The sequence below is a fragment of the Asparagus officinalis genome, chromosome 4 (assembly GCF_001876935.1).
Source record: "Asparagus officinalis chromosome 4, Aspof.V1, whole genome shotgun sequence".
Lineage (NCBI taxonomy): Eukaryota > Viridiplantae > Streptophyta > Magnoliopsida > Asparagales > Asparagaceae > Asparagus > Asparagus officinalis.
In genome coordinates this window covers 23,990,137-24,013,884 of record NC_033797.1, presented here as the reverse complement: position 1 = coordinate 24,013,884, position 23,748 = coordinate 23,990,137, and the positions used below count along the sequence as shown (strand labels likewise).

Sequence of the window (23,748 nt, the reverse complement as noted above, 5' to 3'; positions counted from 1 at the left end):
CTGCAGGCGTTGTGCAAGTAGGGGCTATTGAAGGGAGCCAAGAGTGGAAAATTTGAGTTTTGTGAGTACTGTGTTCTTGGTAAGAAGACAAATGTGAAGCTCGGGACGATCATTTATAGGACGTGGGGAATCCTGGATTATGTACACACAGATGTTTGGGGTCCCACCAAGACGACATCACTTGGTGGTCGATATTGGTTCGTCACGTTAGTTTATGACTATTCTAGACGATGTTAGGTGTACACTATGACGAAGAAGAGTGAAGTCCTAGATTTGTTTGTGGAGTGGAAGAAGAAATTAGAACTACAGACTGGGAGAAAGATTAAGATGTTATGATCTGATAACGGCGGCGAGTACACATCAGACCCCTTTTTGCAGCTATATCGAGGTGAGGGCATAGAGAGGCACTTCATGGTTAGTCATACACTGTAGCAAAATAGGGTAACAGAGAGGTTAAATCGGTCTTTGCTGGAGAATATCTGATGTTTGTTGGTGCATAATGGTTTGGAGAAGATCTTTTGGGCTGAAGCACTTATACATACGAGCCACCTCATTAATAGGTTGTCTTCATCTGCGATTGAGGGGAAGACCCCTATGGAGATACGGTCGGGAGAGCCAGCACAAGATTATGACCAACTCAAGGTATTCGGGTACCCTGTATTTTATCATGTGAGAATAGATAAATTAGAACATCGAGCTAGGAAGACCATATTTGTAGGATTCAAGCATGATGTCAAGAGATATAAGCTATGTGATCCAGTTAATAGGAAGATTGTGCTGAGTAGGGACGTCACGTTCGATGAGGCTTCTATTTTGAAGCTTCCCAGCTCTCATCTGGTGGAGAGCGACTCGACAGAGGAGATATCACAGATGGTGAAGATCGATGCAGCTCCACAGTATCCAGATGGTGTAGTATCCATTAGAGTACTGACTGAGGTAACGCCAGGTGAGCACAACGGTGACACGGAGGGTACGGGTACTGATGTGTAAGATCAGGGATCGACGGTTCAGGTTTAGGATTCTGTTGCCATTCGGAGATAGAGGAGAGACATACGGATGCCAGCACGGTATGTCGACACAGTTACGTATGCACTTCTGGTAGAAAGTATCAATGAGATGGTACTTACTACATTCAGAGAGGCTGAGCAGAGTTCGGAGGCTGATTCGTGACAGGTAGCTATGCAGGAGGAGATGGAGTCTCTTCACAAGAATGATACGTGGGAGCTTGTTGAGCTTCCAAAGAGGCGAAAGGCAATTGGTTACAAGTGGGTATAAACAAAGAAGGAGGGTCCATTGAGATTCAAAGCTAGGTTGGTTACGAAGGGCTATGCACAGGAGGAAGGTATTGACTATAATGAGGTTTTCTCTCCGGTGGTGAAGCACTCTTCGATTAGGATTTTGCTAGTTTTGGTGGCACAGTATGGTTTAGAGTTAGATCAATTAGATGTAAGGATGATATTTCTTTATGGTGATCTTAATAAAGAAATATATATAACTCAGCCATTGGGATTCCAAGCTGCAGGAAAGGAAAAATTAGTTTGCGGATTGAAAAAATCGCTATACGGTTTGAAGCAATCTCCTCAACAGTGGTATAGGCGATTCGATGGTTTTATGATTGGTCATTCGTACATTCGGAGCCAGTTTGATCCTTTTGTATATTTTCACAAGTTAAAAGGAGGTACGTACATCTATTTGTTACTTTATATCGATGACATGTCGGTTGCCTTTATTTCCAGATCTTCTATAGATGAGTTGAAGGCACAACTTTCAAAGGAGTTTAAGATGAAAGATTTGGGTGAGGTGAAGCGTATTTTAGGGATAGAGATCAGCAAAGACAAGAAGAAGGGGAGAAATTTTTTGACACGGGTGGCTTATTTAAAGAAGGTTCTACAGCGATTTCATGTTAGCATGGATACGAAGCCATTTAGTGTACCATTGGGAGCCTATTTGAAGCTTTCAGCTGATCTTTCACTGAAGATAGTTGAAGATCGAGAGTTGATGTCAAAGACTCCATATGTAAGCGCGGTTGAGAGCTTGATGTACTCGATGGTATGTACGAGACTAGATTTATCGCAGGAGGTGAGAATGGTTTCGAGATACATGCACGATCCAGGAGTGGGTCATTGGAACACCGTGAGATGGATTTTGAGGTACATTCGAGGTACGCTCAATGTTGATTTGATTTATGAGCGGGACACTACAGGTGGGTAGTTATGTATTGGCTACATTGATTCGGATTATGTTGAGGATTTGGATAAGCGTCGGTCTACGACGGGGTATGTGTTCACTTTGACCCATGCTCCGGTTTGTTGGAAATGCACCTTACAATCTACGGTAGCTTTGTCTATGACGAAGGCAGAGTATATGGCAGTTACGAAGGCTGTGAAAGAGGTTATTTGGCTTCGATGACTTTTAGAGAAACTCGGTACACCGCAGTGGTCCGTCACTATTTGTTGTGATAGCACGAGTGTTATCTATTTGGTGAAGAATTAGATTTTTCATACGAGGACGAAACATATTGACGTTCGTTATCACCTCGTTCGTGATGTTCTTGAAGATAGCGATATAGAGATTGTGAAGGTCCACATGAAGGATAATCCGACGGATATGCTAATAAAGGTGGTTCCGAGCATCAAGTTTGATCATTGTAAAGACTTATTGCACATCCGTGATTATTGAGGCCGTTGGCGGCCATTTGGGTGAACTACGTGAGGCTTGATTCCTTGGGTAAGAGGATACGTAGGTAGTCTTTACGATGTAGCCGGTTTGGATTGGTTGATTTTGATGGGGGTGAGATTGTTTGGACTCTCGTTCGGGTTCCCGACTTATTGTGGATTGAGTCCGTTGTCATGAATTAACTTCACGGTGTACTGGACAAAGTAAGTGGGATATTTGGTCGCTTTGGTGTCGGCTCAGTTTTGGGAAAACTTCGCCGAGGTGGAGAATTGTGAACGTGGGGGCCACTATGTTCTCAACGCGTGAGGAGATTTAAAGCGCGTGAGCAGCTTCGTTACCCAAACTTGCTGGCCTAGCTGATATGATTTGCACTATATATATCTCTTTCAAACATGACCTAGGGTTGTGTGCAAGGAGGGTTTTTTGGTTGGGTGCAACAGTGAGCAGAGGGAGAAAAATTGTGGCGGCGTGCAAGAGCAGAGGGCTTCGCGCATCCTGTACGAGAGTGCAGCGTTTTTTTGGCTTCGTGTAAAGAAAAGAAAACGCAGGGGTGACTGTCCTTTTGTGAGGGATTTGAGAGCTTGTTTAAGGGTTTAATTTGTGTGATTGTAAATTATGTTTGTATTCTCTCTCTCTAATAGTAGATCTCCCCCCTTCTTACCCCGTGGACGTAGGCAATTTGCCGAACCATGTAAAATTAGTTTGTCTTGTTATTTGTGTGATTTATAATAGTTTATTTAGGTCCCCTCGACAGGTTTTTGATTTCCATTTCTTTAGTTTGTTTGACAAGAAGAAAAAGAAAAAGAGAAATGACCCATTAAAAAAGAAATTTATTCATCATGATACTCTCCAATAGTGCATTTATTAATTAAAAACTCATTGATGTGACATTTCCAAGTGTTTTCACAACTTTTTGTTGTGAAAACACATTTCTTGAAATGTGACATGGCATCCTAGGTGGCATCCCCATTTCCTTAAATAAAAAAATGAAACAAACATGTGAAATGGAAATGTGTTGAAACCAAAAGCTGATGTGGATGGGGGGATTTTCTCAAAGGTGACATGGCGGCGAGTTTTCTTTTTTTTTGGCAAGCAAACATATAACTATTAAACAGTTAAATCATACTAAATCCCGATAACTTACAACATTTTGCAGTAAACACCCATCAACTTTTAAAATTGCACAAAATCCCCTATAGGTTTCACATTTTGCTGAAAACCCCTAGTAAGTTTCTTCATTATGCAAATAAACCCCATAGTTGGAATTGAAAAACATAAAAAGGCATTTTTAAAGTTATTGGGGGTTTAGTGTGATTTACCAAAAGATATCGGGGGTTTTCTGCAGAAGTTATTGGGTGTTTAGTGAGGTTTTTAAAGTTATGTGGGGTTTCGTACGGAACACGAAAAGTTCTTAGGAGTTTAGTGTAATTTACCCTTATTTAATACTAAGAAAGCAGCCTAAATAAAAGAAATGATAGGAGCACACCCTTGTGCACACCACCAACCACACTCCCCCTCTATCTACAGTGCAGGGGCCCCACATGTGATTTTTTTTTAAAAAATCACATGTGGGGCCCCTGCACTGTAGATAGAGGGGGAGTGTGGTTGGTGGTGTGCACAAGGGTGTGCTCCTATCATTTCTTTTATTTAGGCTGCTTTCTTAGTATTAAATAAGGGTAAATTACACTAAACTCCTAAGAACTTTTCGTGTTCCGTACGAAACCCCACATAACTTTAAAAACCTCACTAAACACCCAATAACTTCTGCAGAAAACCCCCGATATCTTTTGGTAAATCACACTAAACCCCCAATAACTTTAAAAATGCCTTTTTATGTTTTTCAATTCCAACTATGGGGTTTATTTGCATAATGAAGAAACTTACTAGGGGTTTTCAGCAAAATGTGAAACCTATAGGGGATTTTGTGCAATTTTAAAAGTTGATGGGTGTTTACTGCAAAATGTTGTAAGTTATCGGGATTTAGTATGATTTAACTGTTTAATAGTTATATGTTTGCTTGCCAAAAAAAAAGAAAACTCGCCGCCATGTCACCTTTGAGAAAATCCCCCCATCCACATCAGCTTTTGGTTTCAACACATTTCCATTTCACATGTTTGTTTCATTTTTTTATTTAAGGAAATGGGGATGCCACCTAGGATGCCATGTCACATTTCAAGAAATGTGTTTTCACAACAAAAAGTTGTGAAAACACTTGGAAATGTCACATCAATGAGTTTTTAATTAATAAATGCACTATTGGAGAGTATCATGATGAATAAATTTCTTTTTTAATGGGTCATTTCTCTTTTTCTTTTTCTTCTTGTCAAACAAACTAAAGAAATGGAAATCAAAAGCACTGTTACTATGGAGGCTTTTTTGTTTTTTGTGTGACTTGGCAGTGAAAAGGGGAGGTTTCTTTGCGAAACAAATAAAATAAAAGAAAACTGGGAAACCTCTTGATATGTGTTGAAATCATTTCCAAAGAGGGTTTTTTATTTCTGTTTTTTTCTTGGAAATAGCCAAACATGCCTAAGTAAAAAAAACTCTGGAAATTTCATCACCTTTCTATTAGGGTATGTTTGGTTATTTCCTAAAAACCAAGAAATGGAAATGGAAAAGGTGAAAATCTCAAAAAGTACTATTTCCTCCATTTCCATCCCTAAAACTCACCCACAACATCCAATAAAATATTATTTTCATCCAACAACTCATCCACATCATCTAATAAAATATTATTTTCATCTAACCACTCATCTATCACATCTAATAAAATATTATTTTCATCTAACAACTCATCCATCACATCTAATAAAATATTATTTTCATCCAAACATCACTCAACTCATCTCTTTTCATCATTTCAAATCACTCACATCATCCAATAAAATATTATAACAATTCACCTCATCTCATTAACATTTCATTTCTTTGTTTTCATCCCAAAAAGTTATGAAAACACTTTTCTTAATCTTGGATCACATCACCCAATAATACAATGACAACTCATCTCATCTCATTTCATTTCTTATTTTTAAGAATGAACCAAACCAAAAGAAAACAACAAACTACAGGAAATAGGTTTCTTATAATTCATTTCCTTATTTTTTTCGCCAACCAAACAACATCAAAACTAGTTTTCTTAAAAAATCACTCACATCATCCAATAATAATATGACAACTAACACCATTTCATCTCTATTTTTTCGATTTCCTTCTTTTTTTAGCCAACCAAACACTCCCAAACTAATTCTTTATTTTAATAGTTTTCCATTTCTTTGATTTCCCTCTTTTTTTAATAAAACAAACAGGCCCTAATGGGCTGTTTGGTTGGTTTCCTAAAAAAAAAGGAAATTGAGTCATGGAAATAAAAAAAGTGCAATTTCCACCATTTCCATCCCTAAAACTAACCCACAACATCCAATAAAATATTATTTTTATCATATAACTCATACACATCATCTAATAAAATACTATTTTTATCTAACAACTCATCTCATATCATCCAATAAAATAAACCAAACAACTTTTATGGGTCACATCATCCAACTCATCTCATCTCCATCTCATCTCCATCTCATCTCATCTTTAAAAATAACTCACATCATCCAATAATATTGTAACAACTCATTTCATCTCATCTCCATTTCATCTCCACCCATTTCCTCCAAAAAAATAAGGATATTGATTTCCTTAAGTGTGGGTCACATCATCCAATAATATAATGACAGCTCATCTCATCTCATCTTATCTCCTATTTTTAAGATTGAACCAAACACAAGAATAGGACCTATTATAAGTCTCATCTCATCTTATCTCCTATTTTTAAGATTGAACCAAACACAAGAATAGGACCTATTATAAGAAATATGTTTCTTATTCTTTGATTTCCTTCTTTTTTAGCCAATCAAACAACCATCCAACAACTTTTCTTAAAAAATCACTCACATCATCCAATAATATTGTGACAACTCATCTCATCTCATCTCCTCCTACTATTTGATTTTCTTCTTTTTTTAGCCAACCAAACAACCATAAAACAATTATTTAAGGAAATAGATTTCCTATTCCTTGATTTCCTTTTTTTTTTTTTTCAAACAAACAGCCCCTACGCCACAATAACTTGTTGGATTTCAAAAGTGGATATGGACATGATGTGATAGCGTCAGATTTGATTTGTCGATCCAGAAAAACCCACCAAAAATGAACGATTCTGGTACTGTAGCTTTTATTTATTAGTAGGGCCAATGCGGACATAAATGATTGATCCACTTGACTACAAATTAACTATTAATTTATTCGGACGATTGGATGCACGGACTAGCGTGGAGGGCGGGAAGATGGTGCGAAGAAAGGAGGCACCGTAGAGAATGTAGACCACTAGGAGAAGAGATGGGTACAAGATAATTTGTATTTATTTATTATTAGAGTAGGAAATAGGAATTGAGGAAACTACATATAACAAACATGAAAGTCTTATGGTAGTTTTGGAATTTAAAGAAAAAATTACTAAAAAACTCAATCTCTCACTTTCTAATCGGTCCACTTTTTGGAGGGTTAGAAAAATGAGAAAATTTTACTTTTTCAACCCTCCCAACCATTTTCCTCACTAAAAACTGGGCTAAATACCCATATTGGTATTTTAATTCAACCTCATATGCCAAGAAGGTATTTTAAATAAAAAAATCGGCGTTAAGGCATTTTAATTGATTAAAATTACCAATTAGGTCCTTTTTCTCGTCGGCGACCACTTTTCCGGCGAGAACTCGTCACGTGCGTGACACGTGATGACTTAATCTGTATAAATACCCATATTGGTATTTTAATTCAACTCAATTTGCCAAGAAGGTATTTTAAATAAAAAATCGGTGTTAAGACATTTTAATTGATTAAAATTACCAATTAGGTCTTTTTGCTTGTCAGCGACCACTTTTCCGGCGAGAACTGGTCACGTGCATTTTAATTCAACCGGTTTTCTGACGTGGCAGTGGCAGGAAGAATAAGAGTCGATGCATTTTAAAATCCCCCAGTTCTAAAATTGGTAAAAAAATTAGCGAAAAATTCGTGGAGAAATTACCGTATAAATAGAACCTCTTTCTCTTGCATCGATCCATGGCCGCGCCGGCGGCAATCTAGTCTACAGTGATCTTCGTCTTCTCACTTTCTTCTCTCAAATTCCCATGGCGTTTTCTTCTAGAAGTTCCTAGAATCGGGGGTTTTGGCTGCTTCTGTTAGCGGTAAAGGTAAGATAATTGAGTTGGATCTGAGATCTGGAGTGAATGCGTGGAAGTTTGATCTTTGTTTTGAAATTTTTAGGGTTCAGGTTGGTTCGTTTTGGACTTAAATTGTGATTAAGCCACATCAGCAGCTAAAACCGAGCCACATCATCAGCTAAAACACAGATTAAGTCATCACATGCCACACACGTGACGAGTTCTCACCAGAAAAGTGGTCGCCGACGAGAAAAAAGAGCTAATTTGTAATTTTAATCAATTAAAATGCTTTAATGCTGATTTTTTATTTAAAATACCTTCTTGGCAAATGGGGTTGAATTAAAATACCAATATGGGTATTTATACAGATTAAGTCATCACGTGCCACGCACGTGACGAGTTCTCGCCGGAAAAGTGATCGCCGACGAGAAAAAAGGACCTAATTGGTAATTTTAATCAATTAAAATGTCTTAACGCCGATTTTTTTATTTAAAATACCTTCTTGGCAAATGGGGTTGAATTAAAATACCAATATGGGTATTTAGCCCTAAAAACTGTAAATAAACATAATTTTGAGATGATTAACATTGTAACTTTCCCCCTCTTAAAAAGCCTATCCAAGCCCTCTAGCGTTTTATAGACGTTGACCTACAGGCTACAAATCCTGAATGACGTGGCAATTATTAATTTATTATCATTGTTTTCAGTGCTCAATAAATTATGTATCTTCAATATTCGAAAAATGAAAGGAGCATGGATACTTAGGGCGCGTTTGGTTGTAAAAGCCGCTTGGTGAAAGCCTGACAAAAAGGTAAGTTTTTGTCAGCTTTCAGCCTAAAACGCCTCTCAAAGAGGCGTTTTTAGCTGAAAGCTGACAAAAAAAGCTCTTTTTGTCAGTAAAACAGGTCCTTTTGTCAGGCTTTCACCAAGCCTATTATACAACCAAACGGACCCTTATTTTAGTACTCAAAATAAGTAACTTGTCTCGTAAAACGTTATCCGTTGATACTTATTTCAATCAAATGTGTATATGATGTTTTTATTTTATTTTATTTCTTTATTTTCTTGCGACTAGCGTATACGAAGTTTATGGAACCGGATTTGCAAAGGAAATTTATAATGATCTAAAGTTCTCATGTAATTTCAGATTGCTGGTTCTCATTCTCGATCATATTGCTAGGTCTCATTTTTAAGATTCTAGATCTACTCAGGATATCCCCAAATTGCATGAGATTCTTTTACAATATGACTAATTTCATGTCAGATATATTACGCATGCATTGTCAAATTCATTATCTTTCTGATTCTCTTCGAATAATAAGCCTTATATTCGGATATTTTTTTTTCCAAATACTATTGAAAATATATATTATGAGCCGTGTTTTGAAGAAAAAGTATGAATTAACCTTCAATTTTAATGTATACTCAACCATGGATAGTTGAAAAGAGTTTTGGCAATGGGAGAAACTTGGTTAGGGGACTCCTATGCTTGAGAGAGAGCCCGAATTTGAGCCCTCACAGGTCACACCATCACGAAGACTCGAACCCTTTTAGCAAAAACCCTAGGAATTAGGCTCAACTCTGATCCATCCATATTTCTAAAAAAAGACAGCGAGTATTCGAACTTAGGACCATTGAGCAAGGAGCAAACCCAACCAACCATCTCGGCAGACCCAGGTGCATTTGCTACTAAAATTTTCACCGTAGATGGTGCATACATTCATGATAGTCGATAGATGATGTAATAACCATTTTGGAGGGTCAGACTTAGTGCAACACGTATGCTTGCATTCCCATTATCCTCTTTCAATGAAACAATTGTTGCCCCACTAATAAGTGAGGTTTCACGTGTACTGGTGACCCTTGAGCGTAGACATTGTTCCAGCAACCCTTGAGCAAAGACATTGTTTCAGCACCTCTGCAACAACTGTCAATGTTGATCGAGTCTCGACCTGCACTTTCTACGGTGGGAACTCTGCTTCAGACTATTATACTTGTAAGTTGTAACTAACATATTTCCATAAATTTCGTATCACAGTTCATGATGATAAACAGCATCGAATGTAAGCGACCAAGAGAGAGTTGTACATGAATCGTGGCTTCAACGCGTTGGAAGTTATTGGGCAACTTGATTGAAGGATAGCCTTAAACTATTACTCTGTAAACAGTTTGTGGTATGTTTATGACTATCAATCCCTTGATCATGTTAAAGCTTTGAATTTAACTTTTCTGTAGAGGTTGACTTGCTTCGCAACATCTTGTTAACTTCGTAGAGAGCGTCATGCACTTGCTCAAAATGAGGGTTTGTATAATTCTTCACATTTTCAATCCACTGTACGATCTTTTTATGAGGTTCCAATATTCTTTGCCGATGGTCATCATCCAGTACCTGAATACAAGGTATAAAACAGTTGAAGAAATACATCATTGTTGCATGCTAAATGGAAGAAAAACAAAAGATACTTTGGATCTAACCAGCAATGTTAATGGAACCGTTATCTTACCAAATCCTGGAGTCCTGCCTCTACTTGACAATATGCTCTATATCAATCATCGAAACTAATATTTTATCAAGTTCATTGGAATTATTGCAAATTGATCAACATAACTACCAAGTGCAAGTGGTATCTCTCATAATTGATGAGATTTTATATCCTCAGAAAAAGAGTTAGATTTTTATGAAATCATTATTGCAAATTGATCGACATAACTACCAAGTGCAAGTGGTGTCTCTCATAATTTATGAGATTTTATATCCTCACAAAAAGAGTTAGATTTTTTATGAAATCACAACAGAAACAAGGTCTAAAATGCTGAATTTCAGATTTTTTATGAAATCACAACAGAAACAAGGTCTAAAATGCTGAATTTCCAACTATTAATTTATTCTCATGAATAATATGATATTATGTACTGGTAGCTGGAAGCTGAAAGATAACCGAGTGATTAAGAAATTTCAAGTATCCAGATTCTAGACAGCTGGTGAAATGCAGAAATCAAGCACCAAGAGTCATTATACATGGGTGGTACACAAAAATTAACATCAACCTTGAATATAAATGCATTATGTAATCTCTACCAAGAAAAGGCAACTCTCAAAATTATAAAGCCAAATGCAAAACTTCAATGGAGGTTCCTCATGTATTGGCTAAACATGATCTAGGCTCTCTATATTAGGAATTCATTAGTGGAATTCCATAATGTTACCTTTATCGTCAACATAGGTCCTTTTTACAAACTTCTGATGTGTCAGTGATGTGGAGAACATCGATCAGCAAAAAGATTAGTGAAATTATAAGTTTATCTTGCCACAACACTGACACGTCATCAAAATTTAATGGAAGTAAAAATGCCCTAGGCCGATTACAGAAGTAACATTAGGGACCTCAACTGAGACTTCCAAACCTAAAGAATGTAGATAATATTTTTCCAATACATGAGGGATCTCCACTGATGCTTTGCCTATAAGGTATAATATTCATGTTTACCTTGCAATAGGCAGGCCTATTTATAGAGATATAGGGCAGCGAAATATGAGAATATGAGCATTATTTACATGGAAATATTGGAATAGCTTCCATGGCCCCCTAGTGAATAGAAGAGCTAACCCAATTCCAATCATGATTCTGCCTTTATTTACAAAGTTTGCAGAAGTGGCGCAATTTCGTTACAGATTGAATATATAGTTGTTTCATATACTGTTGTCCAACTCATGCCTCTAGCAGTAAGCGTATCAAAATGATATCTCATAGAGGAGTTCTTGTGTGCAACATATAAATGTTTACCTCCAATTGCATAATTTCACAAACGAGGCTGAGATCAGCAATGGATGGCTGAGAATTTCCGAGTAGGAACTTTGCATTTCCTTTAAGCCAAAGGGATTCGATTGTCGAGAGAGAAGACAGCAAAAGCATCTCACTCTCACTTGCTGCTTGTGGGTTCAATGGAAGACCAAGTGCAGGTGCCAGTGTACTATTCAGAACAAAGGTTGCTGCATGGGATAATTACAGTTTAGTAAAAAGTCAGCCCCTGACATCACATTTGTACAAGAAAAGCACAAATATGAAGCTATGCTGGCTGAGAGTCGTGTTATTTTGGTATAATCCGCATCACGACATTCGTCAAGTTATTTTACATATATGCCTCTTAAACGATTTCTTTGATACTAATTGCATGATGAGATGTCTTTACTACCATTCAACAACAACGAAGCCTTCTACCAAGTTTTTGGGGTATGCCTTTACTGTCATCCATATGTTAAAAAATATTTTTTGGAATGACATCAAAACAGTGACTTGTACTACAGTCAAGATAAGTTTAGAATATATTTCAACATGCATCAAATTATTTTACAGAAAGATGTGTGTCAAGGCCAATTCAGAAATGTTTCATGTGCAAACACGCACATCCCTACCCACCCAACCCCCAACACACACGCGCACATATACGCAAAGATGCACACAGAAGTACACTTGTACATATACATATACATAGTTTGCATCATTAGCTTCCAATTAGCAAAATGTTTCAGTACTTCCATTTTAGATAATAATCTTTTCGTGGTTTGCATCATCAACTTCCAAGTAGCAAAATGTTGAATTAAGTTCTCAAGTGATTTGACCAGAAATTGTAGCCTTTTTCAATGAGGGAGAACAAGTGTGTCAAATATATGCATAATTCACATAAACTCGGATAAATTAACAACCAAGATATCAGAATTGTTAAGTTCAAAGATTATCACCTGCACCGCGACGTAGGTTAGAGTGATGCCAGTCTAATACTGAATTAATTTTGGCTCTGCTGAACAGGTCAGCCGGATACCTTGCCAAAAAAAAAGGAAGAAGAAAAACTATGTGAGAAAACTCTAAGCATCTATACTAATCTATAAAGAAACTAGGGATGGTATGGAAAATTTTGGATGAAAGGACGACATCTCATTTCTACTATAGTTGAAAGGGCAAAAAGGTAATCTTATAAGGAAGATTTTTTCCTGTTCTCTCTTTCTTTTCCTTCAAGAACATTCCATACAATTTCGTTCTCTTTCTTTTCCTTCCAGAACATTGCATAGGATTCATGGACATGAAATAGGACCCATATAATTACATGTGCATTGTATTTTAAATTGTGAATGGGATAAAAATAAAGTTATAAGTTTTTAGAAATAACATTACATATCTATATATCTGTAATGGATACTGATATAAAATGAACATTGAGGGGCTTAGGAATCCATTAAAATATCATTCATTTTTTTCCTTAAATGTTACACTAACAAACATATACATTCAGATTTGAAAGTTGAGTTAGAAACATTGAGTCCGATTTTTATCAACTTATAAAATTTGGTGCACCCTTAATTAAAAGCTTTAAATCCCAAATTTTGTTCCTTCATTTCACGTGTATTTGCATGTGCAGAATTTCTAGTGTAACAGAAGGGGAAAAGAATTTTATGAAAAACTTAATTCTACAATGTAAATTATGGAGGAATAATTTCTTTTATTAACTTTTGCCAAAATGAGAACTTAAATTCCTCTTTAAACAGTAAATTTGGAGACAATTAATGTAATAAAAGGTGAACAAAATTTTCTGTAGTTCCCAGTCAGTAACCCTCGAAGATAGTAGCCAAAACTTAATGTAGCTGGTCGCGATTGTGAATACTACCTGACAATAAGAATAGCAACTTTAAATAAAGAATTTCTGAATTCTACAAAGAAAGAAAAGAAGATGCCCGAAAGTTCAGGTCCCTTCTTTATGAATATGATAAAAAAAACATTCCACATTGAGCAAAAGGTACAAAACAACTATAATAATAATGCAACAATAAAGATAACATACCAGTGATCTGATACTCCTGGAAAAGCACAAGCGAGATAGCTCAGAATGGCGTGACTGTCAACAAACAATTCAGCGAAGTATCAGAAACTAGGTTTGCTAATAAGCATGAAAGAATGAGGGTCCAAGAAATGTGTCGAAGCATTTGCAAATCCAGTCATATTATAAAATGTAGGATTAACAGATGAAACAATAGAAAAACCTGAACAATGTTATCCACTTCCTTTAAGTCAGGAAGGAAATGGTACCAAAAGGTTGGGAAGCAAAGAATGAAATTTGATATAGAATAGGGTATGAAATTGCTAGCAAAGTTAAAATACTCAATATAGTTTCAAATTGACGTGCAAATTAAGAAGTTCCAAAGTGTAAACAGACTTTTGCCTGTAAAAATTTGAAGTTCCAAAACACTAAAACAAAAGGAAAATGCAACAAGCTTCATTATCAATAAGCAAGGAAATTCATTATTAAAGGTTGTAGAATCTTTTACTTCAGTATGTTTTTATTTATTTTTTATTGTAGTTATAATAGGATATTGGTATTTTCTAATTAAACCATAAGGCAACTGTAGAGTTTTTTTTTAATCTAGCACACAATAAGAAAATCAAACTAAATATCCTAAATGCAAAAAACATAAAAGATTGTCAAGAATCAGAGGGTTGAAATTCATAAAAAAGCTAGAATAAAAAAAGGAAGAAGAACAAGAACAAGAATGATAACAATACCTCTCAAAGAGTTTAAATCTTCCATCAATAATTGCTGGAACCTGCTCCATTGGATTGATTTCTGAAAAAATGTATAATCTGAGTGTTACTATTTCTCATTGGCAGGATATCCCTCTTGAATAAGAATAACTCAAAGCTAATAGAATGTGCATAACAAAAACAATTCATAGATTAAATATAATTTCACTATAAAAATGCAATGAAATTTGACTCTAATGAAAGGTATTTCATCATAATTCTTTACAAAAAATCGCGGATCTAGCTATTCCCACTTCTAAAATAAACAAAGTCCTTTAAATCTTTCACTAGCTTCCCATCTCCTAGCAAGTACAAACCAATAAAAACACAATCTTTTCAGACTTCAAATTTTCCATTTAAATGCCTAAAATTTTCTTTCAATTTAAGCTCCGTCTTATTTTAATTGCTTTTTTTTTTGCTTATACTAGTACACCTCAAGGTCCAAAAGAAACATTTAGAAAAACCCTAAAAAGTGACGAAATTGGGGAAAAAAGGGGGATGGAGTTGAGAAGAGGAACCTTTGAACTCTGGCGATTTGTGCTGACCCTTGGCAAGGTCAATTTTCACCTCCTCGAAATCAATTTTGTTCATCCTTATTTTGGCCCAAAAAAGCAAAATTAAAATGATACGCTCCTCAAAAATCTAAAATTAAAGAGTAATTACTGAAGCAAATTACTTGCAGAAGATTAAGACGGCACGCGATGGCTGGGACCTTCGATCGACGTACAACTTCAAACCCATTTCGTTATAATTCACTGTAATAATTTCTCTCTATTTCAATTTGATCTAATTTTGATAGAGATGACCGCAAATTTTTGGCTGAGGGAAAGCTGGAAACTTTAACTGGACGAAATTGGTGCGGGACAAAGTTAACCGTCAATTGAATATATTTTACGTTAGCAGATAATGTTGTAAAAAAAATACCGAGCGTTGCCCGTGAAATCATCGACCAACTATACTAAAGTGATCTGGCCAAATATAATCTATTATCTATCTATAACTATTATTTACGCAAAGCCACATATTTGTATCTAATTTTAAGTGTGTCAAGATTTTAAAAAAAGTCATCATATGTCTGTAACAATTTATTTCTTGTATATTGAAACTAATTAGAAGGAGAAAAGTGAAAAAGTTTAAGAACAGCCTAACTACCATCCACTACTTATGATAAGTATCCTCACTCTCCGCATTTTCTAATAGTGAGGTACTTTATATCACTTAGATAATAGTTTTCTAAATATCTATTCATATAAGTATTGATTATTAAGGTGTTAAAAAATATCTTTTTACACATAAGTTTACTATGCAATGCACACATCATTACACTCTAGTTCTATGGCGTTCAGTTTTTCTATCCTCCGCATAACACTGTTGGTTTTTCAAAGATACAATATTTGGGTTAGGCCCGTTATGTTAGGTTTTTTTAGTGGCCCACGTTTGTTTTAACCAACCTTAATGGTTTCGGTTTTATTCCCACTAATTTTTTAACTGCACACATTTTATGAACCTTAATGGTCATGTTTTAGTTAAATAACTATTCACGTATGCTAAGTTCCTATTGGTCAAGATAACTACCCACATTGATGGATTGTGAGTGGTTATTTTCTATTTAAAATGCTTGGCCCTCTCTCTACCATTTTATGCGAAAATTTTCTCTCCATCAAGAAAATTTCGGAAAATATTAAGAGGGCAAAGAGAGAGAAATCGAAGTCTTCAACGTTGTCTCTTTGCAGTTTAAATTTTGTCAAACTTCGAATCATGGATCAAGGTACGTTCTCTTAATTAGATTGTTCATTGTGAAAATCATATGTTCTAAGATCTTGGTATAATGATAATTAAATCAAAATGAAGTTTGATTTACTTAAGAATTTAAGTTTACATGTGGTATCAGAGCCTTGATTAAAGAACTTATGATTTTCCATCAATAATTCTATTACTGTTAATTAAATGTTTAAAATTATCTAATTAAAAAAAATTCCGCTGATTATTGAATTCTATAAATGTTTTGATAATTTCGTATTAAATTGAATACCTGAACTGACTGTTCATTTAATATGTATACATATTTTGGTATACTAAATACTTTAGTGTAAATAGCATAGTGGTAAGGCTTAAGGATTTGGCCTAGAGGTTTGGTGTTCAAACCCCTAGGGCTACACCAAATATTAATAGTCTTTGATTTAAATCGTTTTTTATTAGCTGCCTAATTTAATTTTGCTGCTGCCTATGTCTATTTTGCCTGCATAATATTTCTGTTTATGTCAACGTACTAATTATGCATGGATTGTTAATCTTCATGAACTACTATTTGCGGGCTTACTATAACGTTATTATCTAGATTTCCCCTAGGGCTACACCAAATATTAATAGTCTTTGATTTAAATCGTTTTTTATTAGCTGCCTAATTTAATTTTGCTGCTGCCTATGTCTATTTTGCCTGCATAATATTTCTGTTTATGTCAATGCACTAATTATGCATGGATTGTTAATCTTCATGAACTACTATTTGCGGGCTTACTATAACATTATTATCTAGATTTCATTATACAATTTGAAATTTAATGAATGGTTTGTTAGTCACCAAAGTGGCCATACCTTGAAGTCTCATGCTTATCAAATTGTAATAATATAATTTCAATTACTCATGATTAAGTGATGCTACTAATGAAATGACATGATCATATATATACATACATTGTCATGAGTAAATTGAACTTTATCGATTATAAAATATTTAAGAATTTCCCAAAGGTTGATTGGTAAATTTTATAATCTATAAACATGACTGTGGTTATTTACTACATCTGATTAGATATGTTTAGAAGATAGTAAGCATGTCTAATTGGAGTATATAATTGCCAACTATATGAAATAAAAACTAAGCATTAATTATGTTCACTGTTGTACATTGATGGATCACCCAAAGGAGAACTTCGATGTACGTTTATTGTTTAAATTAAATGTTATCATAATATGTGTTATGTTTTTAAGTTTAAGCTTATGACTCAAAGCATTAATATGCCGATATTCTATATATTTGCAGCACCTATTTCTCTTCATTCGCAAGCCTCGTCTATTGTAAAGTTCAATGGGCTTAATTTTCATGAATGGAGTGAACAAATTCAGTTTCACCTAGGTGTTCTGGATCTTGATTTAGCACTCCTATATGACAAGCCCGCTGCTATCACTGATTCTAGCAATGATGATGAAAGGTTTTTTTCATAATGCTTGGGAAAAATCAAATAGACTTAGCTTAATGTTCATGCGGATAACGATAGCAAACAACATTAAGTCCACAATTCCTAAGAATGATAAAGCAAAGGAATTTATAAAATTTGTGGAAGATCTCTCGCAATCTGACTCTGTTGATAAGTCAATTGCAGGGACATTAATGAGTACGTTAACCACCATGAAGTTCTATGGTTCTCGTACCATGCATGAGCATGTCACTGAAATGACAAACACAACAACAAGATTGAGATCTATGAGAATGGAATTGAGTGAAAGTTTCCTCGTGCAGTTTATCATAAACTCCTTGCCTTCTGAGTATGGTCCATTCCAAATAAACTACAATACTATAAAAGATAAGTGGAATGTGACTGAATTGCAAAGTATGCTCATTCAAGAGGAAGCAAGGCTTAAGAAACAAGGAACTCACTCAACAATTAACCTCATGGGTCATCAAGGAGCTGGAAATAAACCAAAATATAATGGAAATGGCAAGAAAAGAGCATTGAAAGATAATGCATCGCCTGTCCAAGTTCACAAGAAGGAACGAAAAAAATGATAGGTGTCATTTCTGTAAGAAGCCTGGACACTATCAGAAAGATTGCCTGAAACGTAAGGCATGGTTCGAAAAGAAAGGTAAACCTCTTGCTTTTGTATGTTTCGAATCAAACCTAACAGAAGTTCCTTATAATACTTGGTGAATTGATTCTGGTTCTACCACTCATGTTTCAAATACGATGCAGGGATTCCTTACGACCCAAACCATAAATCCAAATGAAAATTTCATCTTCATGGGTAATCGAGTCAAAGCTCCAGTTGAGGCCATTGGAACCTACCGCTTGTTTTTAGACACTGGACATCATTTAGATCTTTTTCAAACTCTTTATGTACCTACTGTTTCTCGCAACTTCGTTTCTTTGTCTAAACTTGATACCGTTGGTTACTCTTTTAAATTTGGAAACGGATGTTTTAGTTTGTTTAAGTATAATCATCATCTTGGTTCTGGTGTTCTCTCTGATGGTTTATACAAATTAAGACTTGATAATCTTTTTGCTGAATCTCTATTAACCTTGCATCATAATGTTGGAACTAAATGAAGTTTAGTGAATGAAAATCCAGCTTATTTGTGGCATAAACGTTTGGGACATATTTCCAAAGAAAGAATACAAAGATTGATAAAGAATGAAATCCTTCATAATTTGGATTTTACCAATCTTGGTATTTGTGTGGATTGTATTAAAGGAAAACATACAAATCATACAATTAAGAAAGCCGCCACAAGAAGTACACAGCTCCTTGAAATAATACACACCGATATATGTGGACCTTTTGATGTTCCATTCTTTAATAAAGAAAAATATTTTATCACCTTTATTGATGATTTTTCACGTTATGGATATGTCTATTTGTTGCATGAAAAATCTCAATCAGTAGATGCCTTAGAGGTATTTATTAATGAGGTTGAAAGACAATTAGACAAAAAGGTAAAAATCATTAGATCTGATAGGGGTGATGAATTTTATGGAAAATATAACGAAACGGGACAATGTCCTGGTCCATTTGCTATATTTCTTGAAAAACATGGCATATGTGCTCAATACACTATGCCAGGTACACCGCAACAAAATGGTGTTGCAGAAAGACGTAATCGTACACTAATGGACATGGTTAGGAGTATGTTGAGTTATTCCTCTTTACCCTTATCATTGTGGATGTATGCTTTAAAAACCGCAATGTATTTGTTAAACAGGGTTCCTAGTAAGGCAGTTCCAAAGACTCCTTTTGAACTGTGGACGGGAAGGAAACCCAGTTTGAGACACCTTCATGTTTGGGGTTGTCCTGCGGAAATACGAATTTATAATCCACATGAAAAGAAACTGGATTCAAGAACAACCAGTGGTTTCTTTATTGGTTATCCAGAAAAATCTAAAGGGTATAGATTTTATTGTCCTAGTCATAGCACTAAAATTGTTGAAACTGGAAATGCCAGGTTTATTGAGAATGGTGACATTAGTGGGAGTATGGAACCACGTAAAGTGGAAATTCAAGAAGTTAAAATGAATGTTTCTTTGCCTTTAACTTCTTCTCAAATTGTTATTCCTACAGTTATTGAACAGTTTAACGACTTTCAAGAACAACAAATAAATGATCAAACACTCCATGAAGACGTTGTTACCAATGAACCTGCAATAGATATACCTCATGAAGAAGTTGCATTATGAAGGTCTCAAAGATAGAAAAAATCTGCTATTCCTGATGATTATGTGGTTTATCTACAAGAGTCAGAATTTGATCCTGGAATTGATGAAGATCCGATTTCATTTTCACAGGCCATGAAAAACCATAATTCTGATAAATGGTTTGATGCCATGAAAGATGAGTTGAAATTAATGGAGCATAATAAAGTTTGGGATATTGTAGAATTTCCTAAAGGTTGTAAAAGAGTTGGGTGTAAATGGGTCTTTAAGACCAAATACGACTCAAATGGCAATATCGAACGATACAAGGCTAGACTCATTGCCAAAGATTTTACTCAGAAAGATGACATTGACTATAAAGAAACATTTGCTCCTGTTTCGAAAAAGGATTCCTTGAGAATTATTATGGCTATGGTAGCTCATTATGATTTAGAGCTACATCAAATGGATGCGAAAACTGCCTTTCTAAATGGAAATTTAGATGAAGAAGTTTACATGGACCAACCCGAGGGTTTTTCAGTTGAAGGAAAGGAACACATGGTGTATAAACTTAAGAGGTCAATATACGGACTGAAACAAGCTTTCCGACAATGGTATCTTAAGTTTAATGATACTATTACATCTTTTGGATTTAAAGAAAACATCGTTGATCGATGTATATATCTAAAGATCAGTGGGAGCAAGTTTATATTTCTTATTCTGTATGTTGATGATATCTTACTTGCTGCTAATGATCTTGGTTTATTACACGAGACCAAGAAATTTCTCTCTAAGAACTTCGAAATGAAAGATATGGGTGAGGCATCCTATGTGATAGGAATTGAAATATTCCGTGACAGATCACAAGGATTGTTAGGGTTGTCTCAAAAATCATATATTAATAAAGTTCTAGAGAGGTTCAAGATGAATAAATGCTCTGCATCTATTGTTCCAATTCTGAAAGGGGATAAATTCAGTCTTATACAATGTCCAAAGAATGAATTGGAACATAAACAAATGGAACAAATTCCTTATGCATCCATCATTGGGAGCTTGATGTATGCTCAGGTTTGTACAAGACCTGACATTAGTTTTGCTGTCGGAATGCTTGGTAGATATCAAAGTAATCCAGGATTGGATCATTGGAAAGCTGCAAAGAAGGTATTGAGATACTTGCAAGGAACAAATGATCATATGCTCACTTATAGGAGATCTGATCACCTTGAGGTGATTGGATATACAGATTCAGATTTTGCTGGATGTTTGGATACTAGAAAATCCACATTTGGCTATCTGTTTCTTCTATCTGGAGGAGCGATCTCATGGAAAAGTGCGAAGCAGTCTGTCATTGCTGCATCGACTATGGAGGCTGAGTTCGTGGCATGCTTTGAGGCCACTGTTCATGGATTATGGCTGTGGAATTTTATTTCAGGACTTGGAGTTGTTGACAGTATTGCCAAGCCGCTGAAAATTTATTGTGATAATGCTGCAGCAGTCTTCTTTTCTAAAAACGACAAGTATTCGAAGGGTGCTAAACATATGGAATTAAAATACTTTGCCGTTAAAGAAGAAGTTCAGAAACAAAGAGTGTCAATTGAGCATATTAGCACAAATCTTATGGTTGCGGATCCGTTAACAAAAGGATTGCCTCCAAAGACATTTGGTGAACATGTTGAAAGAATGGGCATTATTGAAAATCATTACTAACTTTTATGTAAAGTTCATGCTCTTTATATATTTGACATTTTGTGCTCATCTAAATATTGTTTCTGATATTTTAATGCATCCTGTTTATTATTGTTAGTATATACATAAATGATTATGTAAATATTAACAGGATATGTCTCTGATAAGGACATTATTGTTGGACCATTATGATAAGTCTTATTACAGGTCATGTTTAGTTTAAAACTAATATTGTGATACATGGAAGGGACTATGTCGATTTAGCTGCGTACTACCGCCATGATCCTTATTAGTTTTCTACTTAATGAATGATGATTGATGGTTTGATCAATATAATGATGGAATTAGCTTATACTATGCATATTATGTTGTATTATAAAATCATAATGTTAAAATATAAAACATGGGCCAAGTGAGAGAATGTTAGATTTTTTTAGTGGCCCACGTTTGTTTTAACCAACCTTAATGGTTTCGGTTTTATTCCCACTAATTTTTTAACTGCACACATTTTATGAACCTTAATGGTCATGTTTTAGTTAAATAACTATTCACGTATGCTAAGTTCCTATTGGTCAAGATAACTACCCACATTGATGGATTGTGAGTGGTTATTTTCTATTTAAAAGGCTTGGTCCTCTCTCTACCATTTTATGCGAAAATTTTCTCTCCATCAAGAAAATTTCGGAAAATATTAAGAGGGCAAAGAGAGAGAAATCGAAGTCTTCAACGTTGTCTCTTTGCAGTTTAAATTTTGTCAAACTTCGAATCATGGATCAAGGTACGTTCTCTCAATTAGATTGTTCATTGTGAAAATCATATGTTCTAAGATCTTGGTATAATGATAATTAAATCAAAATAAAGTTTGATTTACTTAAGAATTTAAGTTTACATGTTAGGGGTAGGGGCGATAAACAAACGAATCAAATCGAATATTAAGATGTTTGTATTTATATTTGTTTAATATTGTCGAATTCAAACTCAAACACGAACATCCATGTATAGAGTTTTTCGAATTCGGACTCGAATACTTGATATTTGATAAATATTCATGAATATTCACGAATATTTATCGAATGTCAAAGTATATTCATTCCGCTAAAGAATTTAATTTTAAATAGTATTTACATTTCATAAATGAAAATTATTACTTTATAGTTATGATGTGTGTGTGTATATATAAATTCAAAAAATTTATTAGAAAACCAGTTTAAGATTCTTTAAGGCTCTCAAAATTAGTATATAGAATTTAAATAGAAAATATAAGTGGGTTGAATATATAACATTATATGCATAATAAAAATTATAAGCGATCAAAATTTAAAGGAATATTTGATAAGCAAACGAATCTAATATATACCGGGTTAAATTCTATTCGTTAATGAACTCGAATACTAAATAGTATTTATTTAGTGTTAAATGAACTACCAAATTAAATATGACCGAATAGTTAGTCAAACAATTAACGAACTATTTGTTAACTATTTGGTTCGTTTCCACCCCTAGTTAGGGGAAGGGGGAATAGGGGGAAAGTTGGGTTGGGTTGTGGAGAGGGAAGAGGGAGAGAGGAGGAATTTTCTTGCCAATTGCCTAATGTGAGGAAGTTTCTTTTTAACCAAAAACAGAAAACATTTCGTAAAAAAGGATAAAGAAGATATTTCTTTTATGATGAGGTCATTTCCATAACTTGCGAGGTTAAGTGAGAAGAGTTATGGGTGTTTAGTTGGAAAGTTAAAGTTCTTGGGGGTGTTATAAGAAACGCCTCAAGGTATTAGAGGGTTTCGCTAAATTTTACCCTGATATTTATGCTGCTATTGGGAGTTGGGAAGATGCCTAGATTTGGAGAGGGATGTTGAAGAAGAGCGGGTTGAGGTAATCTTGAAGGCAACTTGGAAAGTGTTTATATTAAACTAAAAGGATAGTGAGTTTTCTACCTTTGATATTGTGTGATGTGCATTCATGATAGAGTATGTACGAGCCATTTTTGAGAGGCAGACTTCAGTGAGACATCACATGTATGTTTGTAAAATCTAATAAATGAGGTTAATTTCACCTACTTTTATACCTTACATACAGTCTCACTGAGCTTTGTAGTGGAACATTGAAAGCGTATAACGTTTCATGTATTTTATCTGAAGAAAAACCCGTAGATACTTTGTGCTCTACATCATATACACATGCCTCAGCACCTTTGCAAACATA

At 35.0% G+C, this 23,748-nt stretch overlaps 1 protein-coding gene across 1 annotated transcript; it reads right to left on the bottom strand.

The window, feature by feature from the left end:
* Positions 9,878 to 15,367, bottom strand: LOC109836960 (glutathione S-transferase T1-like). Its single transcript, XM_020405025.1, has 7 exons — positions 15,135 to 15,367; positions 14,977 to 15,050; positions 14,441 to 14,501; positions 13,722 to 13,775; positions 12,628 to 12,707; positions 11,672 to 11,877; positions 9,878 to 10,275 (listed from the first exon to the last, which is right to left on the bottom strand). The coding sequence occupies exons 1-7, from the start codon at positions 15,197 to 15,199 to the stop codon at positions 10,093 to 10,095; spliced, it is 723 nt and encodes a 240-aa protein (XP_020260614.1). The 5' UTR covers positions 15,200 to 15,367; the 3' UTR covers positions 9,878 to 10,092.

What these genes read in the sequence shown, in the direction of transcription:
- LOC109836960 (XM_020405025.1), bottom strand. Translation starts at nt 15,199, where the DNA reads ATGGGTTTGAAGTTGTACGTCGATCGAAGGTCCCAGCCATCGCGTGCC. An exon ending in CCAGGAGTATCAGATCACTG is followed by an intron (nt 12,708 to 13,721) that starts GTATGTTATCTT and finishes TTTTTTGGCAAG; the next exon opens with GTATCCGGCTGACCTGTTCA. An exon ending in TAACCTACGTCGCGGTGCAG is followed by an intron (nt 11,878 to 12,627) that starts GTGATAATCTTT and finishes TATCCCATGCAG; the next exon opens with CAACCTTTGTTCTGAATAGT.